General features: G+C 43.6%; 1 protein-coding gene across 8 annotated transcripts in view; it reads right to left on the bottom strand.

The window, feature by feature from the left end:
* TRRAP (transformation/transcription domain associated protein) overlaps positions 1-13,233 on the bottom strand; it is a 116,263-nt gene that overhangs the window by 47,210 nt on the left and 55,820 nt on the right. For all 8 annotated transcript variants that reach the window (XM_088148048.1, XM_088148054.1, XM_088148051.1 and 5 more), the window contains 8 exons: positions 11,608-11,754; positions 10,969-11,171; positions 8,608-8,729; positions 7,452-7,665; positions 2,824-3,003; positions 2,328-2,474; positions 1,827-1,946; positions 410-697 (listed from right to left, as the gene is read on the bottom strand). In XM_088148048.1, coding sequence (XP_088004174.1) covers positions 410-697; positions 1,827-1,946; positions 2,328-2,474; positions 2,824-3,003; positions 7,452-7,665; positions 8,608-8,729; positions 10,969-11,171; positions 11,608-11,754 — 1,421 coding nt within the window. The remainder of the gene's footprint in view (positions 1-409; positions 698-1,826; positions 1,947-2,327; positions 2,475-2,823; positions 3,004-7,451; positions 7,666-8,607; positions 8,730-10,968; positions 11,172-11,607; positions 11,755-13,233) is intronic.

The following is a 13,233-nucleotide window of genomic DNA, read 5'->3' on the forward strand; positions in this document are numbered from 1 at the left end:
GAGATGCTGCTTTGCAGAAGGAGACACCAGCCTTAAACATTTCCTCTTCTAGAGTCTAGTACTTATATCTTATTGTTCCGTTTTTAACTTTTTAACTTTTATTTCCTAATGAAGCTTCTCCCTAATTAAATTAGAAATTGTTGAGGCCTTGCCATTCGAGCTCCGAAAACGCTATGACACAACTGTATGCTTTTCCAGCCCATGTCTGTAACAAAGATGTCCTCTTCTCCCTTTCCAGACTGGGCATTTTGAATTCGAAGTGGTTCCCGTTCCAAACATTGTGTAGACCCATTTGCTTCACATCCATCACCTACCCAGGTTAACTGCACTTGCTGGGCCTTTTTTGCCTACACACACACAGACACACGTATATTTTTTTTCAGGAGACAAATCCCAAATTTGCATGTACCTGCTGGGGCGGCGTGATGCTTTCCTGCTCATAAAACTCCGTGGTCTGCTTCGGTTTGATCTGCAGACTGAGCCCTTTTTCAAAGGCCTGGTGTTCCAACATCAGGGTGGAACGGAACCAGAGGTTATGAGTCTTTCCCAGGTACTTCAGCACGCACGGCCTGATTGGGATGGGGGGGACGCACTGTGACATGGCTTCCACAAAGCAATTCAGTGCGCTCGGCTGGCAGTCGCGCTGGACCTGGTGGCTGCCGCTGCACAAGAAAGGACTGACTTCCCCAGCAAGAGCCTAAAAGGGAATTAGCCATTGTTGCATTATTCAGGCAATTCCAAGCGCAGAGCTGGCATCGTGAGCAGGCTTGCCGGTAATGCTCTCCACAGAGACCTTGCCAAAAACTGTTCTTTCAGGACTGGAAACATGAGTCTTGGTGGGACTGAAACTGCCACTGTGAACCTCCCGGGAAAGCATTAAAGCTCTGAAACTTCTTTTTCCAAGAGGAACAGCGCTAAAGTGAAGAACAGAGTCTCCTATTCCCCAACATCCAGAATGGAGCGATGACAATTTAAAGCCATGCGCGAAACATTCCCAATTTTCTTTTAGCTGCCTGTGCCAAGTCGTCTAGATTCAGCAGCTGATCAAAGATTATCAATCAAGAGGCTTCCTCTGTCTGCCCTAACAGGTTACATAGATCTGGCGGCATACGAGTTTGATCGATCAATCAATGAACAGCAGACAAGCATGTTGTTTCTTTCAAGGAAATCTAAGCATCCCCTTTTCCCTAGGCTGGAATGATTTCCTGATCTTGGAAAAGGGCTTTTTCTTGCAAATGGTAACTCCAAGCAGGAAGGGAGGTGAAAGAGAAACAGAAAGGAGGGAGGAAGAAAGGAAGGAAGGAAGGAAAAGAAAGAAAAGGGAGGGAGGGAAGGAAGGAAGGAAGGGAGGGGTCCCTGCCCTATGGAATACTCCCCTCCCCCCGCAGAGGTGAGGCGGGCCCCTTCCCTCCCAGTTTTCCGGAAGGAATTGAAGACCTGCCTCTGCCAACTTGCATGGAGCAAGAAAAGATACAACCAACGCTGGGGATGGCTGGCACCTTAAAGACACTCCTAATTAATAGCACCTAATTAACATCAGTCTCTTGGAAGTATTATATAGGAACCTTGCTGTTGTAGTGTATTTTAATTATTAATATTTATTTTATATTTTAATTAATATCTATGCTTTTTTACTGTAAACCACCCAGAGTTGCTCTATAGTGAGATGGGCGGTGACAAATCTGAAATATAAATAAAAGAGAAAGAGAAAGAAAGGAGGGAGGGGAAGGAAGGAAGGAACAAAGAGAAAGAAAGAGAAAAAGAGAGCGAACACCAAAATATTTCACTAGTTTTGCATCACTGCTTATTTTCAAAATGACACTCACATGCTGCTGTCTGTCTGAAAGGATTTTCCACAATCTGGAAAACAACTGGATCCACGTTTTTTCAGCCAAGGGGGTGGAAATGTGACAAAGCTGTACGAAAGCACTTAGCAGGGCTCCGGTCTGGAACAAAACTGCTAGTTAGGCATATTAAATATGAAGAAGATGAAGCTGCTTTACCCCTCCAGAAACAGCAAGGGAGAATCTTCCCCAAGCCACAACCTGAAGCCAGCAGGTTTACGACAACTCCTCAAGGTCACCCATCTGGGGAGGGCCGAGCTAGGAAAGGCTGCTGGAGAGACCAGCAACACACAGGTCTCATCCTCACCCAGCAGACCAACTATGGGACAGCTGTAACAGCAATGCATGAGGAAACACCCTAATGAATGGCTTGCAATGCACCTACTCTTACACCAAGAGATTTTAGCAGCATGCACACCGCAGAAAAGGCTCCGAATGCTCAAGTGGTCTTGTGAAACGCAAGGGGAGCATCAACTCACTCACCTTCACTTCACGCAGAGAATCCAGGAATTTATCGTGCCGGTTGGTTAACATGTGCAACTGGTTACCGATGTCCTTTTCAGAAAGCTCTTTGGTTTTGGGGGTGCTTGTCTGATCTCCTGGAGCCAACTCGATGTCTATTTCGACATCCTATTTTATTTGTAAAGAGAATGCAAGAGTTTTTCAACTACATGCGTTAAGGTACCTAAAATGCAGAGATCTCTATATAAGCCAGTATGGTTTACATGGGTAGCAATATATAGCAGGCCCAATATCTGAAAGGGAATGATCTCCAGAATCTGCCACCCAGTAGAGGACCTCTGGTTCAGCCCAGGTGGGTGGGAAAGATGAAGAATTGCTACCACCAATTCCACTAGATCAAGTTGACTTCAACGACAACTCCCATAATTCCCCAGCCAGTATGGCAGGATGGAGTCAGTTTGCAAAAATCTGGTGTAGTGTAACACGAGGGGAGGGGTGTTGTGAAATAAAATGTTACCTCTTCTTTTGATTCACTGTTTTCTCTTTCGCGAGGTTCTTGCTTGACGTGAGTCACCATGGCAAAGGCCGCCCGGTCGTGACTATCAGCCAGGTTAATGACATTTGTGATAGAGGGAAGTGTGGCTCCTTGACAGCTGGTCCCAATTGTGGTGTTTCTTTCGCATACCGCCAGCAAGAGCTAAAGGGGTTGAAAAAGAGAGGCTGCAGATGGCTTGTAGACATGGCTAACCATTTTTCCCTGAGTGTTACAGTTCCTGTTGTTCTTAACCAAAGCTGAACAAAGGTGTCTTGTGCATGCCACTTTGAATTCCTGGTGGAAGGAAGGCATCATCAAAAAACTAAACTCCCATTGCTAATGGACTTGTGCAGATGTGCAAATGAACATCTGTTCAATAGGGGTGGGAATTCAGGGGACCAGGCTACAGTTTCCCTCCTTCATCAGACACAAATCAGCGCTCACTTTAGCTCACTTTCCTCAATCTGATGCTCTCCAGATGTGTCTGACTCCCAGGATCCCCTAGCCAGCAAGGTCAAGGACTCACTTATGGGTTACCAGAGCAAATGCAGAAGCCACGCTGGGAGGAAAATACTAGGAGTTTTGCTCCCCAAAACAGGAAGACAACAGGTTGGGGACACTTAGTTGCCTTGCTCAACACTATGGGAATGAACTTAGAACTTGGGTAATCCACCTTTACGTTACTTCTCCTCCTACCCCAGCAAAAGGTGATGCAAAGCATTAGCTTCTATTGTTCAACTCAACAGGCTTCACCCCCATAACTGAATCCAGAGAACTCCAGTTCGGTGTGGTATAACTAGTCAGCAAGTCAGAATCTGTGGTTTTCTGAGTTCAGATGGAGGGGCAACTCCTTTTATTTTAAAAACAGGACATTGACATGTCAATGCTTTCCCAGCTACAGAAGGAAGAAGAAAAGAAGAGGAAATTTGTCAGCCCTTCAGGGTACAGACTAAGAAATTCAAGTCATGCAAGCCAATATTACTTTTATTATAAAGATATAAGTAACAGAACCTTGCAAGTCTGGATGGACTTCCCCCTTCCCTCCCTTTAACTTCATGAGAACTAGCGAGGTCTTCTGTGAGATGTTTTCTCAGGTTACAGTTCTGCCCCAGACCAAGGTTTCTTTTATCTGACTGTCATCTTGGTAATGGATTTTCCTCCTGTCTCTCAAGGCCATTCTGTCTTCCTACTACAGAAGTCCAAGCTGGAGGCTCTTGTGAATAGTGTATCATGTGTTGGCACAAATCCTGTGGCAAGTTCCTTTATATGAGAACTGGGGACCACATTTCAATTGTTATGGCTTCCCAGAAGCTGTAGCGCATGAACAGTGATGTCACTACATCACTGGAATAGGCAGGGGCAAAATTTTCACATTTTCTTTTTTCGTGCATTTGTTGGAGGGATTTTAAGAACTGAAACGGATGTCTTAAGACTTGTGCCTTATAATTCTTCAAAATCAGGAAAAAACAGCCAAATCTGGCAGCGGGAGGATTAATGGAGGAGTGAAATGGACTTTATAAATAAGGCTTAAGGCACCCATTTGGCTCTTTAAAAATTTGTTAAGTTAAAAAAAAAAAAGAAGCCGAAAACTACTCCAAACTGCTCTGGGTCCCCAAAATAGGTGTGGGGAGCTGCAAGCAGATTGCCTCTCTTGTATTAGTCAATATGACCAGGATGTTGGAATAAGCACTCCCCACTTACATTTTATGACCTAAATTGCGGTTTTCAAAAAGTCAGCTGGAATGAAGGATTCCAAAAAGGGGGATTCTTCTGCAGATCTCATTAAACCCACTTTGAGATTACGAAGACTGATTATTCTGCACAAATGGGGGGCAGCTTGCCTTCCCACCCCACCCCACCCCCAAGATCCATAACAGACCCACTTTTATGCTGACATTCCAAAAAAAAAAAAAAAACGCTGAAAACCCGGTTATTTTCCCAGGCATAAGGGTAAGATGATTGGTGAGAGTAAGATTTTGTCCCGTTTTGTATGATTTTTCTTTGTCGAGATGCACATCAATGGCTCTGTTATGCTATTATTCTGGCGCTTTATAACATCAAGTGCCTAGAGTCATCGGGAGTCGGGCATTCCTTAAATCTATGCATGTATGTCAATAAATAAATGTGATTGTTTCTCCATTTGATTTGTTTGTTTTGCGCTTCAAGGAATTGTTCGGCATTCACCCAGCAAGACTGTAAGGTATGTGTTACAATCCCATTATTTTATCATTAGCCAGAGGCTGCTCCGTGTTCTTCCTTTAAGCTTCTCCCTTATTAACTTGATTTATCCCACACTGTTTGACACAGATGCAGGGGGTTACCAGCAAAGGCAGAGGAGGCAGAGGAATGTCAGCTGTTGTAAGAGAACAAGGGAAATCCTGCGTGCGTCTGAACGGCACCCACAATTCTAGATGGCTTTATGAACCTTCGTTAAGAGCCATCTTCACTGTTCTGCTTTACTACATGCATTTGGTACATGATGACCTCAAAGCATTTCTGGATTGGCATGTAAAATGGGATTTCTGGGTATTTTTCCCCCACTGGGGTGTGCTTTTGTAACTTTAAGAGTAAATTGATCCTGGTAGCAGCGTTTCTCAACCTTAGCAGCTTACAGATGGGTGGACTTCAACTCCCAGAATTCCATGCTGGCTGGGGAATTCTGGGAGTTGAAGTCCACCCATCTGAAAGCTGCTAAGGTTGAGAAACACTGCTGGTAGAAATGAGAGATGGTACATAGTCTAAGCAACTGGCCTTAAATATGCTGGGTTGTTTAATTTGTATAGGTTGTCCTCTCAAGAAAAACGGTCTCTGATAACTACTTGGCTATCATCTCCTTGGAATAAGGAAAAATATTACGCCCCCAGGCTTTCTTCTCTCCCTTTTCAAACCCTTTCTTCCTCCTCATTCAAGTCCCAGCACAACTATTTCTTCTTTAATCATTACAGATCACAGGCCGTGAGAGAGTGCTTCAGCCACCCGCTAGCCACCTTTCTGAATTCATCCTGGACGCGTTTCCCCTTCACCAAGAGCCATTTTTCTTGCTTCCACACCCCCTTTAAATAATGTCTTTCTGCAAAACTTGGAGTTCTCCCAAGAATTCAGACTCCTCCCTCCCATTCAGGGCTCTCACGCCTCACCAATCCAAGACCTTCGGTGGAACGACAGTGATTTCTGCCTTCTCGCTACACAAAGGTACACAGATCACTGTCTCTGAATTTAATCACTAGGGCACTTGAAGGAGCAGAGATGATCATGGAATGTCAAAAGCGCCCAGAAATGAAATTCTACTGGTAAGTTTCATGGGGCAGATCAGTCATATGTTTCGCAGTTGAAAAAGATGATAACAAAGAAGTTTATTCGGGATTCTGCTGGTGTTCGTTTAAAAAAGAAAAGAGATCTGGCGACTGCTGTGATGGGATTTTTCTATGCGGAAGGACCCCAAGGAAATGCGGTACCTCTGTTTACGATTTATAATAATAAAAAAAGAAAGAAAGAGCAGAGCCTGGGAGGAATTACGCAGCACAGTTAAAAAGCTCAGCTCTGCGTGGTTTGCGTGCATCCTATTTTTCTGCAAAATGTAAATAAAACAGGAGTTATTCCCTCCCCCTTTTTTGGTCCCTGGAACCTCCTTTGTAACTGCTGAAAAGCAATAACATGATTCCCTTCCACTGAGAAGTGGAAAACAGATGAAAAGTCTACTCTAAAGCCTACAAATGGCAACTCACACCTTAAATCCCAGTCTAGGGACCTCATGATCACAACCGCATATCCCACACTGTCTTTCAGCATGCATTTCCACTTCTCCATCTAACCTACAGATCTGATCATCTCCCATCCCAGTATTAAGTGAAATCTTGTGGAGAGCCACAGAGACAGCCTTCAGGAAACTAGGCAGCGACAGTTACTGAAACATGCATTAAGCCTGGAAAATGAAGAAAACATTAGGAAGAAACTCAGACCGATTATGTCTTAAGCCCATGGGGCAGTGTTTCTCAACCTTGGCAACTTTAAGATGTGTGGACTTCAACTCCCAGAATTCCCCAGCCAGTTTTCCCGACATAGTCTATCTCCAAAGGCTGACACAACTGTAAAGAGGCCCTCAACTTCTAATTTTAAGTGTAGCCAACCAAACCAGAATGCAAATTAGACTGTACAAGTAGACCCTGACTTACAACCACAATTGGAACCGGAACTTCCATCGCTAAGGAACACATTCATTAAGCGAGTCATGCCCGATTTTACAACCTTTTTTGCTGCAGTGGTTAAGTGAATCCTGCTTCCCTCATTGATTTTGCTTGCCGGAAGCCCCCTGGGAAGGTCACAAATGGCAATCACATGCCCTGGGACGTTGCAACCATCATAAGTACATGCTGGTTGCTAAGCATCCAAATTTTGATCATGTAACTATGGGGACACTGCAACAGTCATTAGCACAAAGACTGGTCATAAGTCACTTTTTTCAGCACTGTCGTAACTTCAAACAGTCATTAAACAAATGGTCGTAAATTGAGGACTACCTGTATACTGAATCTGCAGTGGAAGAGAGATCTTGCTGAAAAAACCTTACTTCCAGAGAAGGCACAAAACCCCCCAACTTGCTGTATCCTCACCTCGATGCACTGCTTGATCCAAAAATGATTTCCCATTGCTTCCCAGTTTTGAGAACAGGTTATGTACAGCAGCCGCTCGTAGACCCGGCGCTTCATGGAGTTGTCAAAAACCTCAAAAAATTTAGCCCTAATGAGAGGCTGGGCACATCGGAGGCCAGAGAGAAAGGCTGGTTCAAGTTTAGCGGTGAGTTCGCTACCTGAAAGGTTTTCATCCCTATGAAGAAGAAGAGGGAGAAGGAGAAGAAGGAACCCAAATTAGTGCTGGTAATAAAAGTATAGAAATGACTAGATGAGAGATACAGGATAAGTTCACCTGCTGGAGTTAGTTAACAAGGAAGCTCTCGCTAAACATTACTAACAAAACTGAATTGTAAGGCTATGCAGAGATTTAAATTCAAAGGGCAAAATATGACTTGCAGCGTAGTTCCTACCGGGAACACTTTAAACCAAGCACAACTTTTCACCAAATCACGTTGGAAAAGATGCCCAGAAAAAGTTGCAGCAAGTTTAAGATGGTCCGAACACATGCTCCCCATATGTTCCAAATCACATCCAGGTCATTGGGTAGACCTACTGACTAGAAACATCAAAAATAACATACTCCTGGATAAAACGCTGCTTGAAAATTGGCACATATTTTAAGAACAGGACACGAGGGACATCTCAGAATGCTTTGGGAACTTTAGAAAGTAGATGCCACCTAGTAAATGCAGCAACGGGTTAGATTAGGGATGGGTAACGTGCACGCTCTGAATCCCTTTCTTGAGATGCACAGAGCTGTCCAGGGAATGTTGGTTGTAGCTAAACTGCTGAGAAAATCCAGTCATGCTCCAGTACAATGCAAAGAAATTAGTCAATTACAAAACTCCCACTGAATTTTCTATCCTGAAACTTTAAAAAATGCTTTGACTCCTATAGGATTTCGGGAGGGGGGGATATTTTTTCCTTAGAAGAACTGACAGAGATTGACTTAGAATTTGAGTAGCATGAACATTAACCAAAACCTTGGAGAACTAGAAATTGATTGTCCCCATCCCCACAACTTTCCCAAATCCCTAGATTGACTTTAAAAGATGAATGGGGCGTTCTTAAGGTCATACATGGCACAAATTATGAACCGAGATGCTGGACCAGGTGATTAATTGCCATAATTTACCTATAGACATAGTTAACAAGGTCTAAGAACTGAGCGTTTAATTCAAGGTCCTCTGGAAAACGTTTTTCAATATAGGTCATCATTTTTACCAGCAAAATGGACTTCTCTCGGAGTGTTGGAATCTGTTCAGGGGGGAAAAAAAAAGATCATTCATTTTTCTCCAGCTGTCCCTAAGATGGCAGAGGAACAGCTGTCCGTCAACATAGCCCACTTCTGAAATAGTCTTGTAGCAGAACATACACAATAATGTGTGTCACCACCCCCAAATTCTTAGGACAAATGCAGTGATTTCATCAGCAATCATACACTGTATCACCCCAAAACAGTATAGAACATGAAATTCAAAAGGTCACAACATCCCACCTTTGGTCATCTCTTTCTTCTCAAATAACTATTCTACCTAGCAGACAAAGGAGGTAATCGAACACTACCCAAGCTAAAAGAAAGTGACAGATACTGCAGACAGTATTGTGAGAGGAAAAATGCTAGTAGCCTAAAACTTATTTTGATATAGATATATGTTGCTTAATCACATTTAATAATAAAAGCAAGGGCTAGCTTGGAGACGACCTTTGGGGCCCTGACAGGAAATAATACTTGCAAAACCAGAGCAAACTGTTAAATAAGCAAACTCGTTGATGGGAACAGACGTGACAGGGACAAAGGGAACAGGAAAGTGTGGTGAAATTAGCTTTGGGAACGTTATGAAAATCCTAAGAGTCATGATTGTGGTTTGCGGTTTTAAAGGATAAAAAGGATTGCATTTTGGGGGTCTGGACCCACATGGTCAAGCTGTCCCAGTGACAGCTTGCTCCTGTCGGTCCGCATTGCAATGAGTATCTAAGTAAGTACTTTGTATGTTATTGATTGCACTTTACTTTCTTGCTGAACTAACTTTTAATAAAGCTCTTAAGAAGAACTTAGAACTTTGAGGTGACTTGTTTTATGGTGTGTCTGTCTCCCGTGTTTAATGAGGTTTTTTCCCTGACAGTATGAAACTGAATGTCTGATAGTGTAACATCTAAGAAAAATTTCCTGGCAAGCATCTGCATGTGTAGCAGAGCTGCTAAGGCCCACCCTTTATCTAACTCTGTCTTGTACGGATCATCACTATGCTTGTCACTTGTTCTACATGCTGGTGATGACAATGGTTTGTTTAACTACTGCTTTGCGGCATAGACAACAGATAGATCCTTGATTTCACATGACCTTAAAAAGCCAAACAGTATCCACCTGCTCTCTTCACTGATGAGAACAGAGGTTTTTATGAACAGTAATATTTTAGGGAGAGCCAGTTTGGTGTCGTGGTTAAGGCACCAGGCTAGAAACCGGGAGACGGTGAGTTCTAGTCCTATTTCAGGCACAAAGCCAACTGGGTGACCTTGAGCCAGTCCCTCTCACTCAGCCCTAGGAAGGAGGCAATGGCAAACCACTTCCGAAATCTTGCCAAGAAAAACGACAGGGATCTGTCCAGGCAGTCCCCAAGAGTCGACACTGACTTGAAGGCATCAAGAAAAATAAAAAATTAGGACTGTAGAACTAACACAAACTTGTCAGTGAGATGGGCGGAGACAAATTTAAATATACATAAATAAAATAGTAATGGTACGACACCCTACACAATACACCAAGAATGGATCCCTTCCCTGGGGAGAGAGTGTGGCTTTGCCTGCATGCATAGAGTTGCTGTGTGAATTTTAAGAAGGGTTCAACAACACAGTGAGTCCTGAACCACCTTTTTTGGCATCACTACTTCAGATTGGCTTGGCTTCCAGAATGTCATAAAAGGGCTGGGAGGGGTGGGGTCAGTTACAAAATTGCCGTGGTTGTATACACAGAAGAGTGGTAGAGCACATGGTTGCCATTCGGCTCCAACCTAAAAAAAATCTTTTAATGACATCACTTCTAATCAAGCTGGGAACCCAAAACAGCAGGTAAAAGAGAATAACTAGCATGGCCAGTTAGGTACTATCGTGTATCATCTATACTGATATTGTGGAGGTACCATTAAAACAAAAACTGGATTTGTTTCCCAAATAGTGGTGTGGCTTTGGGGATGTGACCTTTGAAACAGGAAACCCATAATTCAAAGTAAAAGTAGCAAGGTTCAATTCATTACAATTCAACTCTTAGCCCTTCCATTTCCTTCTTATTTCATCAATATCCATGTTTATGCAGCCTTCCTTCCAACATGCTCAAGGACATGCATGGGTCCCTTTCCACTCACTCCTCCACAACCCTCTGAGGAATGGTTTAGGATGAAAACGTAGCAGCGAAGTGGGGAGTTAGTACACTCAGTGGAATGGGTGGGAATTCAAGCCCACTTCCACCCACCCACCCACCGTCCTCCTGTTAGGTTACCTGGTTAGCTGCCATGGAAGAGCTGTTTTTTACCCACTCTTCCACAATTTTGACCACGGCACGAAGGATTTTGGCATCGTTTGATTTTTCAATGAGCGAGGTCAGGATGGCTTGAATGAAGTTCTTCCTCATTTCCATGCTCATCATAGCTAGACGGGTTTTCACCAAGTCCAAACTCAGCATAACCAACTCACTGGTGCCCGCTGCAAATAGAATCAAGACAGAAACCCAGTCAAGTGTGGTTTAATCAACAGGCCAAGGTTAAGCACACCGTGATTCAATTCCATGCTTAAATCCAGCCTGCATATCTTAACACATGGGGGAACGTCAATAGCTCAGGGTCTAGGGGAGCTGCAAACAGGGTGTTGGGGCTGGGATGGGGCCTACATACATTGCCCACACCTTTCCTATATGGATCACTCCCACCCACACTCCTCTCCTGGCAGTTTTCAATTGTTTCTCCTGTTCATTATCAGAAAAGAGCCAAATTTGGTTAGGGATGGAAGAGGCTTGGAATAACACTGGCCAAAGCAGATGGTACTGTCACCTACAAATACTTCTCCCTTCATTCAGCCAAACTCCACATTTTAAGGAGCAAAACTGCTGTGACGGGAACTTCAACGTGGCAAGGAGGCCTACCTGTATTGGCTTCTACTGTTCCTGCTTGAGACTGCTGGTTTAAATGCTCCCTCACCATCTTCTGGAGCGATCTCATGAAGACTGAAATAAGCCTGTCTATGTAACTGGGGTTATTGCTGCATGCAGATTTCAGAATCATTAAAGTACCTAAACAAAACAGAACCAGGCATTATTGGAAGATAAGAACAGAACAGAAGCCACCTGTCACTGTTCTGTTTTGAACCAGCCCAATCAAGTGCTATTCTGAAGGTGATAAAAAAGGTTAGATCCCTTGCTTTTGAACACCACAGATGGATGCAACCCACCAATTGTTCCTTCCAAACAAATGACTTCTCACCGGTGGAGTTTGAAAGCAAAACAGAATAAAACTAGACAGTAAAATAGGCTCAATAAGCATTCAGTGACTTTCTGTAGACTCTTACAATGTTCTGGGCACATACATCAGGCCTTTCTATCTGCTCCTCTGTTGCATATTATCCTCATTTCTATTCATCTATCTTCTAAAACCATCATCTCCAAACTTGGGCAGTCTCCAGATATGTGAATTTCACCACTCAGAAGTCCCAGCAATGATCATTTTGGCAGAGGAATTCTGGGAGAGGTTCCCCACATCCGGAAGGCACCCAAATTGGGGAAAGTGGTCCTTGTTTCTATTTTACTGGGCTTATAAACCACTCTAGTCAAAGCTGGCTCTGAGCAACATACAGCTCAACCTTTGTAAACTGGGTTAAAATACACAACACGCATTACAATAAAAGAGCAGCAACCACAAGTCATAATAATAACACTACAGAGAAAAACACAGCACTGGGAATCTAATCTGTTCAGCAGTCACCAACCAAAACACAGTTTCTGTTGCTATAGGAAGCAGATCACACCGTTCCAGTCCCCAATGCCTAATGAAATAGCCATGTTTTGATGAATGTGAGAGACTGTGGAGAGGGCTGGAAAAGAATGGAAGGGAAAGCAGACACAAACAATCAAAAGACAGAAGGACAGACTGTTGGCGGCTTATCTCATAAACAGCAATTCAACCCAGGTGGTGAGAAACCTGGGAAGAAGCATTTCAAATCATGCAGAGACTCTGCCTTAAATGAACTCATATAAATGAGGCTGAGAATTTCCAAGACTCTTTCTTTACTCAACACTGTCATTAAAGGCCTCTGTGTAGTTCTTGCCTTCTTGCCCAGTTGAGTGGAGCTTGATGATGGACTTCCTAAAAACCAGGAAGATTTTGCTGCCCAACCCAACTCAGCTGCCCCTAATGTATCCAAACCATACTTGCCAGGCCAAAACCAATTCCACGTCCTCCCTATTCCAACTACAGAGCTGGGATTAATCCCGGCTTCTCTCATCCATTCTTATTTGCCATCCAGCATATGAAACCAAACATCCAATCTCATTGAGCCACTGTTCTGAGCATTCAATCACTGTTAGACGTCATCCAATCTATAAATGCCAGGTAGCAGAACCATCTGCACCTGCAAGAAAAAGCAGACAACGAATCCCAAACCAGGGTTGCCTTCAGCAGACCAAACATTCATCTCCGTTCCAAGGCAGAACAGGAGGAAAAGAAGATCCTGAATCGGATATGTGATGGGGTTCTACCAAATCTAAACCAGCAGA

The sequence above is a fragment of the Python bivittatus genome, unplaced genomic scaffold (genome assembly GCF_059951505.1).
Source record: "Python bivittatus isolate LINGU-HERP-01145 unplaced genomic scaffold, Pbiv_v1 ctg000560_np1212, whole genome shotgun sequence".
NCBI classification, from domain to species: Eukaryota; Metazoa; Chordata; class Lepidosauria; order Squamata; family Pythonidae; genus Python; species Python bivittatus.